The 13272-nt window shown below is 41.6% G+C and overlaps 1 protein-coding gene across 2 annotated transcripts in view; it reads right to left on the bottom strand.

The window, feature by feature from the left end:
* PACRG (parkin coregulated) overlaps nt 1–13272 on the bottom strand; it is a 428345-nt gene that overhangs the window by 53934 nt on the left and 361139 nt on the right. Inside the window, exon 5 of one of the 2 annotated variants that reach the window (XM_073219869.1) lies at nt 9991–10092. The exons of the other annotated variant lie outside the window; for it this stretch is intronic. Within the exon in view, the coding sequence (XP_073075970.1) occupies nt 10067–10092 (26 nt within the window). The 3' untranslated portion in view covers nt 9991–10066. Of the gene's footprint in view, nt 1–9990; nt 10093–13272 lie in introns of those variants that run through there. 2 annotated transcript variants of the gene reach the window in all.

The following is a 13272-nucleotide window of genomic DNA, read 5'->3' as shown; positions in this document are numbered from 1 at the left end:
AAGTCAATAGTTGTCTTGCATATGCTCGGGGACATGCCTACTGGACATCCTAGAGCAGCTTCTGATTAGGAAGCCAGTTAAAGGAGTTAGAAGCTCAGAGAGTAGAGCTGGGTCAAATATGGGAGCCATCAGTGTACAGATGCTGTTGAGACCTGTGGGACTGAATGAGGTCTCCTAGGGAATGTACACAGAGGAAGTAAAGAAGAGGACTCAATGCCCCTAAGCTATCTAAACCTGGATAGACATTCCTGGTCTGGGTAGACTGGCATTTTTTTGAATGAACAAAGTCATATTTAGCTAGAGTTTTTCTGATTAATATTAAAAACACACTCAGTCTGATAATCTTCTAAATTAAATTTAGCTTTAGGCTATAATTATAATTCAGATTGAATTGTATGTTTCTGAAGAAGTGATAGTTTACAGTATAGAATTGATTGAAGTTAAAAAGTGCTCCTAAAGTAGACTTTAAAAGATAAAGCCTCAATAATCTACGACTGAATACATGTGGGGTGTCCTCAAGTAAAAATCATTGTTATAATCACAGGTTTTACTTCATTTTTAATTAATTAAAATGTATAAATGTTCAAAATTAATATTACTTGTTGGAGAGGTTAGTCTGGGAAATAGAAATTGACTTAAAGATCAGACTTTTAAAAATCATGATGGCAGAAAACTTAAGACAGAAGGGAGGAAGTCTTGCCTGGGTCTGCTCCTCACACAGAGCGCAATTAGTGTCAGTAACTAGCTTACTAAAAAGAGAAACATAACAATTTATTTTCCTCTATTGAAACTTCTGCAATTTTTTATAGCTCTGCGATTTCCTAGTGGCTAAAGTACCTTAGTTTGTCAACGTTAAGTCTCGAGCTCTACCACCATTAGCTTTTGAAAAACACTTTCATTTTAGCACTGTTCACTTTTGCTATCCCAAAAGATCACATCGAAATGAAGAATTAGTTTGGCAACTGAATGAGTTGCTACCTTAGAGGATAGATGTATTGAGAAACAAAGCCATGTTTCATGTAGCCCTAAATTAGATACGTGAAGTCACGGTGGTCTGCTGGACTTCTAATTTCCCGGGCTGGATTCAGCCTCACAGCCTTTGAGCTGATCAGATGGGGCCTTGTGGGATGAAATACAGTCACTGCTGGGCATTCTTTTCTAAAATACATAGCATAAAATGGAATTCCTTTTGTAAATGGCAGCACATGACAAAAAAGGCAGGTTGTACCTACGGCAGAGGGGCTCTTAAATTATTTGGACAAGAGCAGGGGGCTGCCATGTGTTTTTGATGTCTCAAATTAGCACATAAAGTGTCCATTTTTAGTCCCCTTGGCCCAATATTATAGAATATTACAGAAAATACTAGCTGATTCAAGGATAAATCCTTGGTTAAGCTCCTATGGAAAAGTGTCATAAATCTGCTCTACCAAAACTAAATGTAACTGAAAAAATTAAGAAAAAGACCTGAGAAAGGAGTTTTCTTTTCAGAACAACAACAAAAAACCCTACTGAGAACAATTTGAATGAATGGTGTTGAACAAACTGCCCTGTCTTGTTCTGTAAAATGAATTGGAGAATATATTCCAGATTAGGACACTTTGGCCTTGTTGGAAACACAATCCCCCATGGTACTAAAAGCCTTCATCTGAGAATCACTGAAAGAACACCCGAAAGTGGCCACAAGCATTACAAAAAGCCCCCAGCTACAGTCAGATGAGTGACTACGGATGTAAGAACTCCTTGCTAGGTACTTAGGCCCCAGTAGATGTTTGCTTAGTCTCTGTTTACTGTCTGACTACGTTTAGCTTTGTACAGCCTTTGCCATTAATCACCCGTCCTGTTCATTAAATTGTGGGGCGGGGGAGAGGGGGGACTAGGTACTATAGCTCTAGTTACTAGGGCTTGGCAGCTGGGGTGCCCAGAGAAGGTCTCTTTCTCTCTCTCTTTGTTTAATCGTCAACAATTAAGACAATTATTTATCTTCTAAATTAGATCAAACAAAATTTTAATCAAATCAGCATTTCAGGGGTTGACTCAAGTTCTCTAATTTAGCTAATTCAGAGGATGGACAAGACCAGGTCCAGAATTTGGAGACCCCTGGAGCTCCGGGGATAGTGACTGGGAGCCCAGGGAGGAGAGCTGAAGTGATGGGTGGTCCACCACCCCACCTGCCCCCGTGGTGTGCGCATGCCTGTACGTGGCTTACCTATGTAAAGACCAGTTTCTCCTGACAAAACACAGAGAGAGAGACTTGAGAGTTTAACAATGTAATCTTAATACCCAGGAAGCCTGCTGTGGGAGCATGCACACCCTGCAGCGCCCCTGAATAAGCGGACACAGAGCCTACAGGACACGCATGGCAGGTCTCCGTGCTGGGCACGGGCCAGTCCCTCTGCCCCGTGGAACCCAGGTCCTGCCAGTGACTGTGCGGCAGCAGCAGTGACAACCAGCTGTGGAGCCCAGAGGAGCCCCGGGTGTTAGGGACGATTGTTTAGTAATAGGGCCACGACCTCCCTCGGAGGCATCAACGGCACCACCCGCTAATACCCACAATAATGAGGCCCCCGGACCGCCCCTCCCGACCGGGAAAAGCCACAGTCCCATCCGGACCGCGGCTGCTCTCCTGGGTTAACTCATTGATTCAAACAAATATTGGCCTGTTATGAAAAAAATAACCAGAAAAAAAAAAAAAAAAACAACCCCCCACCCACCTAATCAAGTATTCTCTGTGTTGGTAGGAAAAAAGACAATTGTTTTTCAGACTAAACTACCAGCAAAACAATGCTCATTTCAACTGCAATTTGCAATTCATGATTGAAGCCCATTTAAATGTTGGTTTAGGTCTGAATTCATTTGAACACAAAAGAAGCAATTCCCTGTAATATTTGGAGACATCTTCTCAAGTAAAATGAAAAGGAATTTTTTCACTTTCAGCCAGAAAACATTTGTGGCTGTAAATGACACTGCTCGGTAATCTTTTAAGTATTCTAAAGGTGCTGTGGCTTATCCATATTTAATTTTTTGACAGTAGCTACTAACTGAATCCATCGAGGCCAAAAACATATTGGCTGAACAATCCTAATATTTCTTATTGGTAAATGTTTGCTAAATCACAGGAAAATTTGATATTTTACATCACCCTTCTGTGTCTGATGCTAAAAATACTCTCTTTGGTTTTTTATTAGAAAGACATTTCATATAATTGAAGAAAGACAATTGATCCCTACAAATTAAGAAAATGCTGCAGTGATTACCATCTACCCTCACCAAGTGGCACTTTTCAAATGCATCTGAATTGTACTGAGGAATGCATGGGGAAAATTGTTGCCCAATCAGGTAAAATTTACATTTGTTTTATACACAACACACATTGGAATTAACAGAATAGTAGTGCTGATATATCAATTAGTGATTAGCTTTTAGTGCGATTCATCAAATGACTATCATTTATCTAAAAATGCTGAAGAAGGAAGATGAAATTTCTAGTCAGCAGGTCCCTGAAGGCAGGAGAAAAAGAGATCTTTGGTTGTCAGTGAGCCTAATTTTGTTTTCTGATTTTTGATCCCACATCTTTTGTTGCATGGATGAAAAAAATTCACAAATCACACCTTACAGATAAGTTAGAATCTTTTTTTAGAGCTTTGCCTAAAATAATTGGTAAAAAAAAAAATCCTTTAAACTTACATAAACCAGCTGGGCAATAGCGTTGTTCCCATTAGAATCCGCTCTCACCACTCCCTTCCACTCCCTTCCTGCCAGGTTTACTCCCCAGGGGGTCTGTATGTTAGAACCCTGCCAGGGGCTGAGCTTCACAGTAGAATCAAGATTTTCTGTTCCTCTGTCCCCATTGTCCCATCTCCAGGTTTATGTGCCCTCTCTAACCATTAACCACCCATTTACCCTGCTTTCTGCTTTCTGCTAGTTGCAGGACACACCTCTCCCCCTTACCAGCATGGAAATTGTACACGCATGCAGCTTAACTCAGATTACTCCCTGCGCAGGCACCCAGAGCAAACTTTGTGGTGTCTCCCAGCCAGCTCTGGCCCATTCTGGGGTTGACCCCCTCACTGCCCTGGCTCTCTGGTCGCCTGCTGGTCCTTCCTTGTGCCTTACCCAACAGCCCAAGGGTCCCCTTCCCATGTCAAGTGGAGCTGGGAGGATTTGTTTTGTTTTGTATTTTAACCTGTAATCCTTTCTGAATTTCTTCATGTGAAAATCCAATCCTTATTAGATTGATTAGATATTTAGGCTGAGAAGATAAGGTGAGATTGTGTCAAAAATATAACTGTCCAGTTGGAAATTTTATTGATTTTCCCTCCAATGAGGATATGTAAATTTAGATGAGACTTTTGCAATGTATTGGTTCAATGCTAGCTGTCACCCTGCTTTTCTCCCTGGTTGAGTTAATGAAATTTACTTGGTATATCAAATCTTTTCTTTTAGTAGAAAACATGCTTAAAAATATCAAACATCATTTTTCTATGTAATTTCCATTAAGAATTGAAGAAAGAGTGGGAGATAAATATATCAAAGATGTTCTGAAGTTGCCTTTCATGGGAATTAGGAAAAATTTAAAAAGTAATCCAAGTTTTTCTTTTGTAAGTTTGTGAATAGAGGCCATGAGAGATCGTTCTGGAACATACATACTTACATGAAGAAGGAATAAAAGGAGAAGACCCAAATTTACAGGCTATGAAGAAAACCTGTCTGGCACCTGTTTATCTAAGGGAAGGAACTTGCTCAGGGTCACTCAACCACTAGGGGTTGGGCTGGGATTTGGGGGTGAGACTGTTGGTTGGCACCCCAAACCCCTTCCTCGGCCCTGTGCACCTCCTGCATGGCACCACTGCCAGGAGCGAAACATAAGGAGTGACTGGATAGATGAACAGTGAGTTCTGGGCTGAATGGCTTTGACATCTAAAGAAGCTGGACCTTGTAAACGCATGAAAGCGACAGGAGCAGAAAGGAGGAAAGAGGTGTTTAGGATTATCAATCTGAATCAAACTGCGAACACAGCAGGTGACGGAGCAGTTGTTCACTGTCAGAAAGGCAGCCCCTGGTGATGGCGAGGATGGGGGCAGAGGAGGAAAGGGAGGCGCTGATGGTTCCGGTGAGCACGGCACGAGCTGGAGGGGCACCAGGTATGAGGCCAGAAAGGCAACCTGCTCTGTTGGACCTGGTCTCCTTGGTCACCCCTGATCTCACTCTATCTTCACTTATGGACCCCAAAATTCAACAGCAAAAGCAGCATTAACAGTTTAGTTTATGGATTTTATGGAAGCTTCATGAGGAGGGTAGAAGAGTGTTTTTATCTTGAACAGCCAAGCTTTTTCTAAACCTTTAAAAAATGTTTCTGCTCTTTTCTTAAATTTCCTCTCCTATCAGAGCTTCCTCTTCCTATGGATTTCTTCCTTAACACACCTCCACCTGTACCCCACATCTTACCCTAAGGCACCTCCTTACACACAGTCTCTCCTCCTCTCCTCAGCACCCCACTTGCCAGACAAAGGCCTAGCAGAAGCCCTTAATTCAGCCAAATCAGAGCCAGCACAGGCTTGCAGTCACGCTGCTAAATGTGTGCGTGTGGGTATAAACGCAGGAGGGTGATGACCATTGGGCTGTGTGCATGCTGTCCATCTGGTAATGGTAAGAAGGGTAAAGAGTTGACATGAGAGACATTTGACTTTGTGGGTAGAAGAAGCGAGGGATTCTTGGCTGTGATTCTGACAGATCTAATTCTTACAGACATGAATCTGGAGAGAGGCCAGTGATCAAACTCTAAAGTACAGATCTTGGAGTCCTCTTATAAAGGCAACTCTTGAAACCAAGAGAGCAGGAAAGTGCCTTAAGAAGATTATAATAAAAGAAGAAGACTTATTCCAGCAGGCACTAAGTATCTCTTGAGTGCCAACAAAATGCAAAGGGTATACCAGTTGGACACTTAAGAACAATGCCTTGACAGAATTTCCTCTAGGTGAAGGCTAGAAAAATAGTATCTTGCTTCTCAACCATTATTTTATTCGGTCATCACAACACCCTAGAGAGAAGATATGATTAGCCTCATTTTGTCAATAAAGAAATGTCTAAATAAATAAACTCAAAAAGAAAGGTCTTGTTTAGAGTCACTTTCTAGGTAATGAGGTTGAGATCTGGAATTTGAAAAGCTTTTTTCAATTCATTTAATAAACATATATTTACTACATGCTATGTGCTGACCTCTAGGCCAGTTGTTGGGAACAGGCACAGACAAGTGCCATCTTTGTGTTCATGAAACTCACTTCTACGGGTAGAGAGAGCAAAAAGCCATACCAATGGTTCCACATCACAAGTGCTGTTGAAGCATGAGATGTGTGAATTGCAAGACGAAGGACAAAGAAGAAAGAGCGGTTAGCAGCAATCCAGAAGAGGCAGCATTTGTGGGGGAGCTTTTCATATGAGCAAAATTTTCTGGGAAGTCTAAAGATTCTATTCTATAATACAGAGAAAAATTAAGATTGAAGTCAATAGAACTCAAAGAAAAGTCATTCAAAGTACAAGAACTGAGACTGTGAAAGTCCTTGCTGGTGGGCATTGAAAGAGCTTCCTCTTTGTTCTGAGACCATCAGCGGCCAACTGGCTAAAATGCCCGGTGTGGTTCACGGGGAGGAAACGCTTCGTCAGATCACAGTGACAGAGGAAAGAATCGATGTGTAATCATCTCTTCTTTGATTACACCAGCACTTTACAGATTTCCTCTCACATAAGCTAGATCCAAATTCTGTTCTGCCCTGGTGTTTAAATTCTTCCCCCTAAATGTGATAGTGTTTTAAATAATATATTCAATCGAAGTAGCAGTATTTGTCTCTATGCAAGAGGTGAGTTTTGAGCTCTGGAACTAATTGGGTTTGATTATTTACTCTTGTATATAAAACTCCCCTGTTGAAATATCGCCCTAAATTAATGCATAGTTTTGTTTGTAGTGTAATGAGATAAAAGAGGGACCAATAGAGAGCCTTTGTTTCTTTTAAAATGCAGCGCATTCTTAAAGAATAGGAACATGAGGAGTTTGGTCATAAGTTCAATTGTAGAATAAAATTAATTCTGATGATGGTCTATACCATCACAAAACAGTTTCTTTTGTAGTTAACCAAAAAGGAAATAATTGCAATCTTATATAAAAGATTTGGTAAAACTACCTCCCCCAGCTTTTCCTTAAGGCATATCCTTTATGTAAGTGATCAGTGAAAAGTCCCAGGGATTTTAGCAGCATATAAAATCCATATCCATCATGAGGCAGGAATAAATAACACTTGAAAATATAAATAAGGCATCTTTTCACTTATGTTAGGCAGGACAATGGTAGCTGGCAACTACAGTCTTTTCCTGATGACTTGACTTAGAATACCGAGCAAAATATGCAGCAATAATCTATTCAATTGAATAGTATGAGCCATTTTGTGGCAGAATTTTTGCAAAGAAAGAGTGTTCAAGAGAAAAATGAGTTATAAAGTGATTAATTTATGATCTTACACTAATGTACTTTATGGTCCTTCAATTTTTTTTTTCATAGAAACTAACTTATGAGAACAGAAATGTGGCTTTAGAGACAGAAATGGGGTGACAAAAAGACCACTCCAATTCTGCCTTAAAAGAACACTGTTATTTTTTGAATAACGTTACTGTTGGCCTTACATTCATTCTCAACAAAAATTGGACATTTTTGTTTAGTTCAAGCAAAAGAAAAAAAAGAAACTAAAGTTAGATTTTCTTCCCATTTAATGACAGCTAGTCAAATTAGTGACATTGGCAGAAAATGTTTATATAGAAAATATTCACTAAGACAGATCTGTTTATCTAAGACTGGATCTATCAAGAATATAAAACTACTGTAAGCCAGGATGTGTGCAGTACCAGTATGGTTTTCTGAAACAATCATGTGACCAGAAATTACAGTGTCAGACTAAAGAGATGGAAGCTAAATGCTCTCCCGCTAATCAACCAACCTAACATGTCCTGTATTAAGGCTGATGAAATTCATCATGCTAACTAATGAAAGGAAATGTCTACTCATTATTGTTATCTCAAAACCCTTTCACTGATAATCTACCCACCGTTCAATTCCCCTATAAGGAGAGACAGCAAATACTTGGCTTGGGTTCGCAGAGCACTATGCTGCCTTCTAGTCTCTGAAGTAGATGTTTTTAATGGATCGTTACTCTTTATTCCCCTGAGGGCAGGCGGGCTCAGAATCTTGTGTAACACAGCCATACTACTAATCAATCGGAGTTAGAAAATGAGACGCATTTCATCAGCATCTATGCGAGACTAAATCTTCAACTAGTCAGTAGAAAATATTTATGGAAGGCTCAAAGAACACCTATGCTTATGAATACACAGAAGAGATTCAACTCAGTTTCTTTTGTAACAAAGATTAATTTCCAAAAGGGAAAAGAAGCTAGAAAAGCATAAATATACACAAATAAATCACAGTTATACATAACAAAGATGTACATGGAAGAAGAAGGTGAGCTCAAGATGGTGCTAGGAATGGAGAAGGATGGTATTGTTTAGGACACGCATTTAGGGGTAAAACTACATTTTGGTTTAAAGAAAAAGACATCTTTTGGCCGATGGAAGGGTGACAGTGGTTCCTCTTTTACATCAGTAAGCCCTGACATTTGTGTAATACCCTGCGTGGCATATCCCATCATAGCTCCAAGGATGTTGCAGCCATTATTGCCCTGATGTAGGCAGACTCACAAACAGGTATTTGTAGGTAAATAAGTGCTTGGAGATCAGTTCTGTAACAAGTAACCTTTGGGAAAACAAAGTTTGCAGGTTTTTCCCAAAGCCTCTCCCTTAGAAGCCATATTTGACAATAATAAAATACCAAACTACAAAGTGGCTTGCCAGAGGCAGAATTTAAAAAGGAACCTGTACACTTTAGGACCCCCTTGGAGGATAGCAAGGAAATTTTGAAAAATTAAAAACAAATCTCTGTAATATAGATATTAAAACCTTATGAAACAGAGAACATTTTCCAGAGAGAAATATGTAAGAGGAAGTGAACAATATTTCTGATAATTTCTTCTTGGCTCTAGCAAGCTATTGCATTTTAGGCACATCATTTCTGTGCAGGTTTATGGATAGTAACCCAGGGGACGAATAGCATGGGGTGGGAATAAGAAACCTTGTTCTCAAGGGAGGAAGATTCTGAGGAATTTGGAAGTAGGTTTTTCACACTATATAATTTTTAAAAGAGAACCATATTCTTGAGACATAAATTTTCTGGTCACAAACACCACCTCCTTTTTCTCAAATGATATTTTATGGTTATAAAGTATCTTCACAGAAGGCAGCTATGTACAATGAAGAAACTGGGAGATTATTTTAATTGAGGCTCTATCTCCAGAAGGTTACACTGTGCTTAATGAAGGGAGATAGAATATACATGTACATGCTTCAGAACTATGGGTAGAATATAACCTGCAAAAGGCAAACTGTTATAGGTCTTGGGTATGTTACAAAGCAGCGGGAAACGCCGTACTTCTGAGATGATCAGATCATGCTGGGAACATTCATTCTGCCCTCTCACTTCCTGTTAAGATGGAAGAGGTGAGTGCTTTCTAATCTGAGGCAAATTCTTCCAATTGGGTACGTCCAGCCATGTCTTCCCACCTCCTCAAGGGCCTCATCCACTAGATTATTTCCTTTCTCTTTTGTATCTTCAGTTTCATTGAGCTTAAATCTTTCTTTATTTTAAAACAGAAAGCATCTCCCTATACCCAAAATTCTTCCAAAATTTGGCCCCTCTTTCCCCCACTTACAACATCATGTGCACCTGTTGTCCTCACCGACTGGCGATACTTTTTTACCTATTTTCATCTGGCTCTGTTCTCTCTACAAAAACTGCTTTTCCCAAGAACAAGAATTCTCAGTCAGTTCAATGGACACTTTCTCAGTCTTTATCTTACTTCGCCTCTCAGAAGAATTTTGATGATATCCCCTTTCTTTACACACATTCTTCTTTTGGTTTCCACGGAGGCAAAGTCTCCCAGTTCCTCTCTTGCATCTCGGCTGGGTCTCCTCAGTCCGCTTCGGGAGCTCTCTGTCCTGTAAATGCAGGCATAGCTGAGGACCCCACCCTGCCCTTCACCTCTCGCCTCACCCGGTGCTGCTTTCCCTGGACCCTCTCCTCCATTAGCGACTGCAATCATCCCCTAAAACCCATAGGCGGCCCATATCAAGCAGTCTGTAGAGGAGACAGTATATGTGTTCTAAATTTTTATTTATTTATTTATTTTATTTTGGTATCATTAATCTACAATTACATGAAGGACATTATGTTTACTAGGCTTCCCCCTTCACCAAGTTCCCCCCACATACCCCTTCACAGTCACTGTCCATCAGTGTAGTAAGATGCTGTAAAATCACTACTTGTCTTCTCTGTGTTGCACAGCTCTCCCTGTGCCCCCCAACACCATACATGCTAATCGTAATGCCCTCTTTCTTTTTCCCTGCACTTATCCCTCCCTTCCCACCCGTCCTCCCCAGTCCCTTTCCCTTTGGTAACTGTTAGTCCATTCTTGGGTTCTGTGCTTCTGCTGCTGTTTTGTTCCTTCAGTTTTCCTTTGTTCTTATACTCCACATATGAGTGAAATCATTTGATACTTGTCTTTCTCCACCTGGCTTATTTCACTGAGCAGAATACCCTCTAGCTCCATCCATGTTGTTGCAAATGGTAGAATCTGTTTTTTTCTTATAGCTGAGTAATATTCCATTGTGTATATGTACCACATCTTCTTTATCCATTCATCTACTGATGGACACCTAGGTGGCTTCCATCTCTTGGCTATTGTAAATAGTGCTGCGATAAACATGGGGTGCATCTGTCTTTTTCAAACTGGCCTGCTGCATTCTTAGGGTAAATTCCTAGAAGTGGAATTCCTGGGTCAAATGGTATTTCTATTTTGAGCATTTTTAGGAACCTTCATACTGCTTTCCACAATAGTTGAACTAATTTACATTCCTATGATGTGTTCAAAATTAATATATCATTTCAATATGTGGTGCAGTGGAATGTCTGCAAATGCCACATCATATGATGCCAAGTTGATACCAGCTCTGGCTGAAGAAAGCAGGGCCTTGCTCTCATGCAGTAATGGGTTGGTCAGCATTCCTGGACCAGGCTGTGGCCTGTCCTACAGCCAGGGACCCAGGTGGGCACTTGCACATGTACTCTTGCATGTCAAATGGTTCTGGAACAATCCTGCCTCATGCATGGACGGGGCTCTGACTGATGAGAGGTAACTGCCAAGGGTAAAGGGAGCACACGGCAGTGAACTCAAGGAGAGGAGAACTGGGGGCATCTCATCCTCCTCTTCGGTCCAGGTTATCTCTCAGCACGAGCTACAGCAAGAGCAGAGAGCTTGTTTCCCTTATCAAACCACAGGCACACATTTCAGGCCCAGGCCTCTGAAGGCCTGAGCAAGTGCAGCTGTGCAGCCTGTTGTCTCTCTCACCACCCCAAGCTGGATGGATGGAGGGAACATGGGAGAAGCAGATGTGGGTAGTTTCAGGCAGGGAAGAGGGTTCAGAGGTTAAACTAAAAAACCAATTGGAAAGGAAGGCAACTGAGTCCTGCCGTTGTGCTGTCGGCCTGGGGAAGAGATGTAATAAGTCAAGCCAGCGTCTTCAAGCCACACTTCGTGAAGTCACTTTTACTGTGTTTAGCAGATTCCGTTGCACTGGACTCACAGTTGCCATGACCTGCAGAGTAGCTGATAAATCTGTAGGGAATTGTGTCCATCCATGCGGAGGCACAAAGCATGTAAAAGATGGTCCTCACAGGGCCATAACCCTCCTGTGTCCTGCACGGGCACAGATAGTCCACTGTCTGACACAGTGTGTGGCCAGGATGCCCTGGTCAGGTAGTGACATGATGTGGGTCCCTGCTCTCTGCTCTCTGCACACACTCACTGGCACGGCAGCAGGGGGTGAATGGGACCACCATGGGAGAAAAGGCAGTGGCTGAAGGAAAGAGTTAAAAAGTAGCCAGGAGCCCTTTTGTAGTCTGGATAGAGCTGTGGCCAGGAGACTGCCTGCCCAGTGTATTCTGGGTTGTTGGTCACTTGCCCAAGGGGCTGACTTCCTCAAGTCTATGCTCACTTAAGCACAGCCCCTGCCTGGGGGCCCGCGGCCTGCGCTGGCTGGTGGGGAGGGACGCGGCTGAGTTTGCGTGCTGCAGCATGCCCACCTCCACTGCACTGCCACCTTAACCTGCTGCGTTCAGGGCTGCTTCCCAGCCTTCTCTCACCTTCAGAGCCTGCTGCATGGCCTATATCTCTGGGAGCCTTTCTAATCACTTAGACTTTGACACCATTCCGGGTTATTTCTGCGGCTCATACTGCGCTTCTGACTACTCAGCATTCACTAACATACCATGCTGTGTTCTTCACTTGGACCTTCAGCCACGTCTTAGGGCTTCTTAAGGTGAATACGTCCTTGATATTCCCAAGCAAGCGAACAGGCAGGCATGTAGTAAGTACTCATGGATACTGTGGCTGATAAACTGGATAACTGCTACTCCACGGGGCATAATTTCATAATAGAAAAATGTGGTTATTTGCACTGCTGTGGAGAGACTATTCTTAGGGAGTGTTGATGTTAAAGGAGGATTGTGCAGTAAAGAAGATTATTTGCAAAGTTCTGTAAAAGATGTAACACATGGCACAAATGTTACATAGATGGACATAAACTCTTTGCAAAGAGCTTCCAGAAAAGAGCCCAAGCCGCTGTTAAGACATTCCCTCAGAATTGAGCAGGATTCAAGGAGCCCTGTCTGAAGCCACTGAAGAGGATAGTAATAGTATACACTATTGACTAATACAATATTCATATTGACTAATATAATAGTAATAGTCAATTTGCCATTTAACTTTTTTATTTTAATTCCCAGAAGCAAACAATTGAATAGATCCACTGTGAGGTCAGAAGTGAGTCAGGCTCTAAATCACAGGAGCTCAGTGGCCATCTTTAGACCTGCAATTGAAAATGTTCCTGTAATGTCACCTGGAGAAGCTTCAGAGTCTTACTGACATGGAAAATGAAGGAATCTCAGAAACTGAAGGAAACAATAAGGTCTACTGGGCCTTGTGAGAGAAAGGTAATACATTCTTTACCCATCTTCTCTGCCTTCTTAAGAAAAATTTCCCTCTCTTCTAGATTTTTTCAGAGAAGCTTTCTCCTAGAACTACCTAGAGTTTCTCCCAGTGACATTCAATAGCTATGGGT

This window comes from Manis javanica, chromosome 13, assembly GCF_040802235.1.
Source record: "Manis javanica isolate MJ-LG chromosome 13, MJ_LKY, whole genome shotgun sequence".
Taxonomy (NCBI): Eukaryota; Metazoa; Chordata; class Mammalia; order Pholidota; family Manidae; genus Manis; species Manis javanica.
This window is presented reverse-complemented; position numbering and strand designations above follow the sequence as displayed.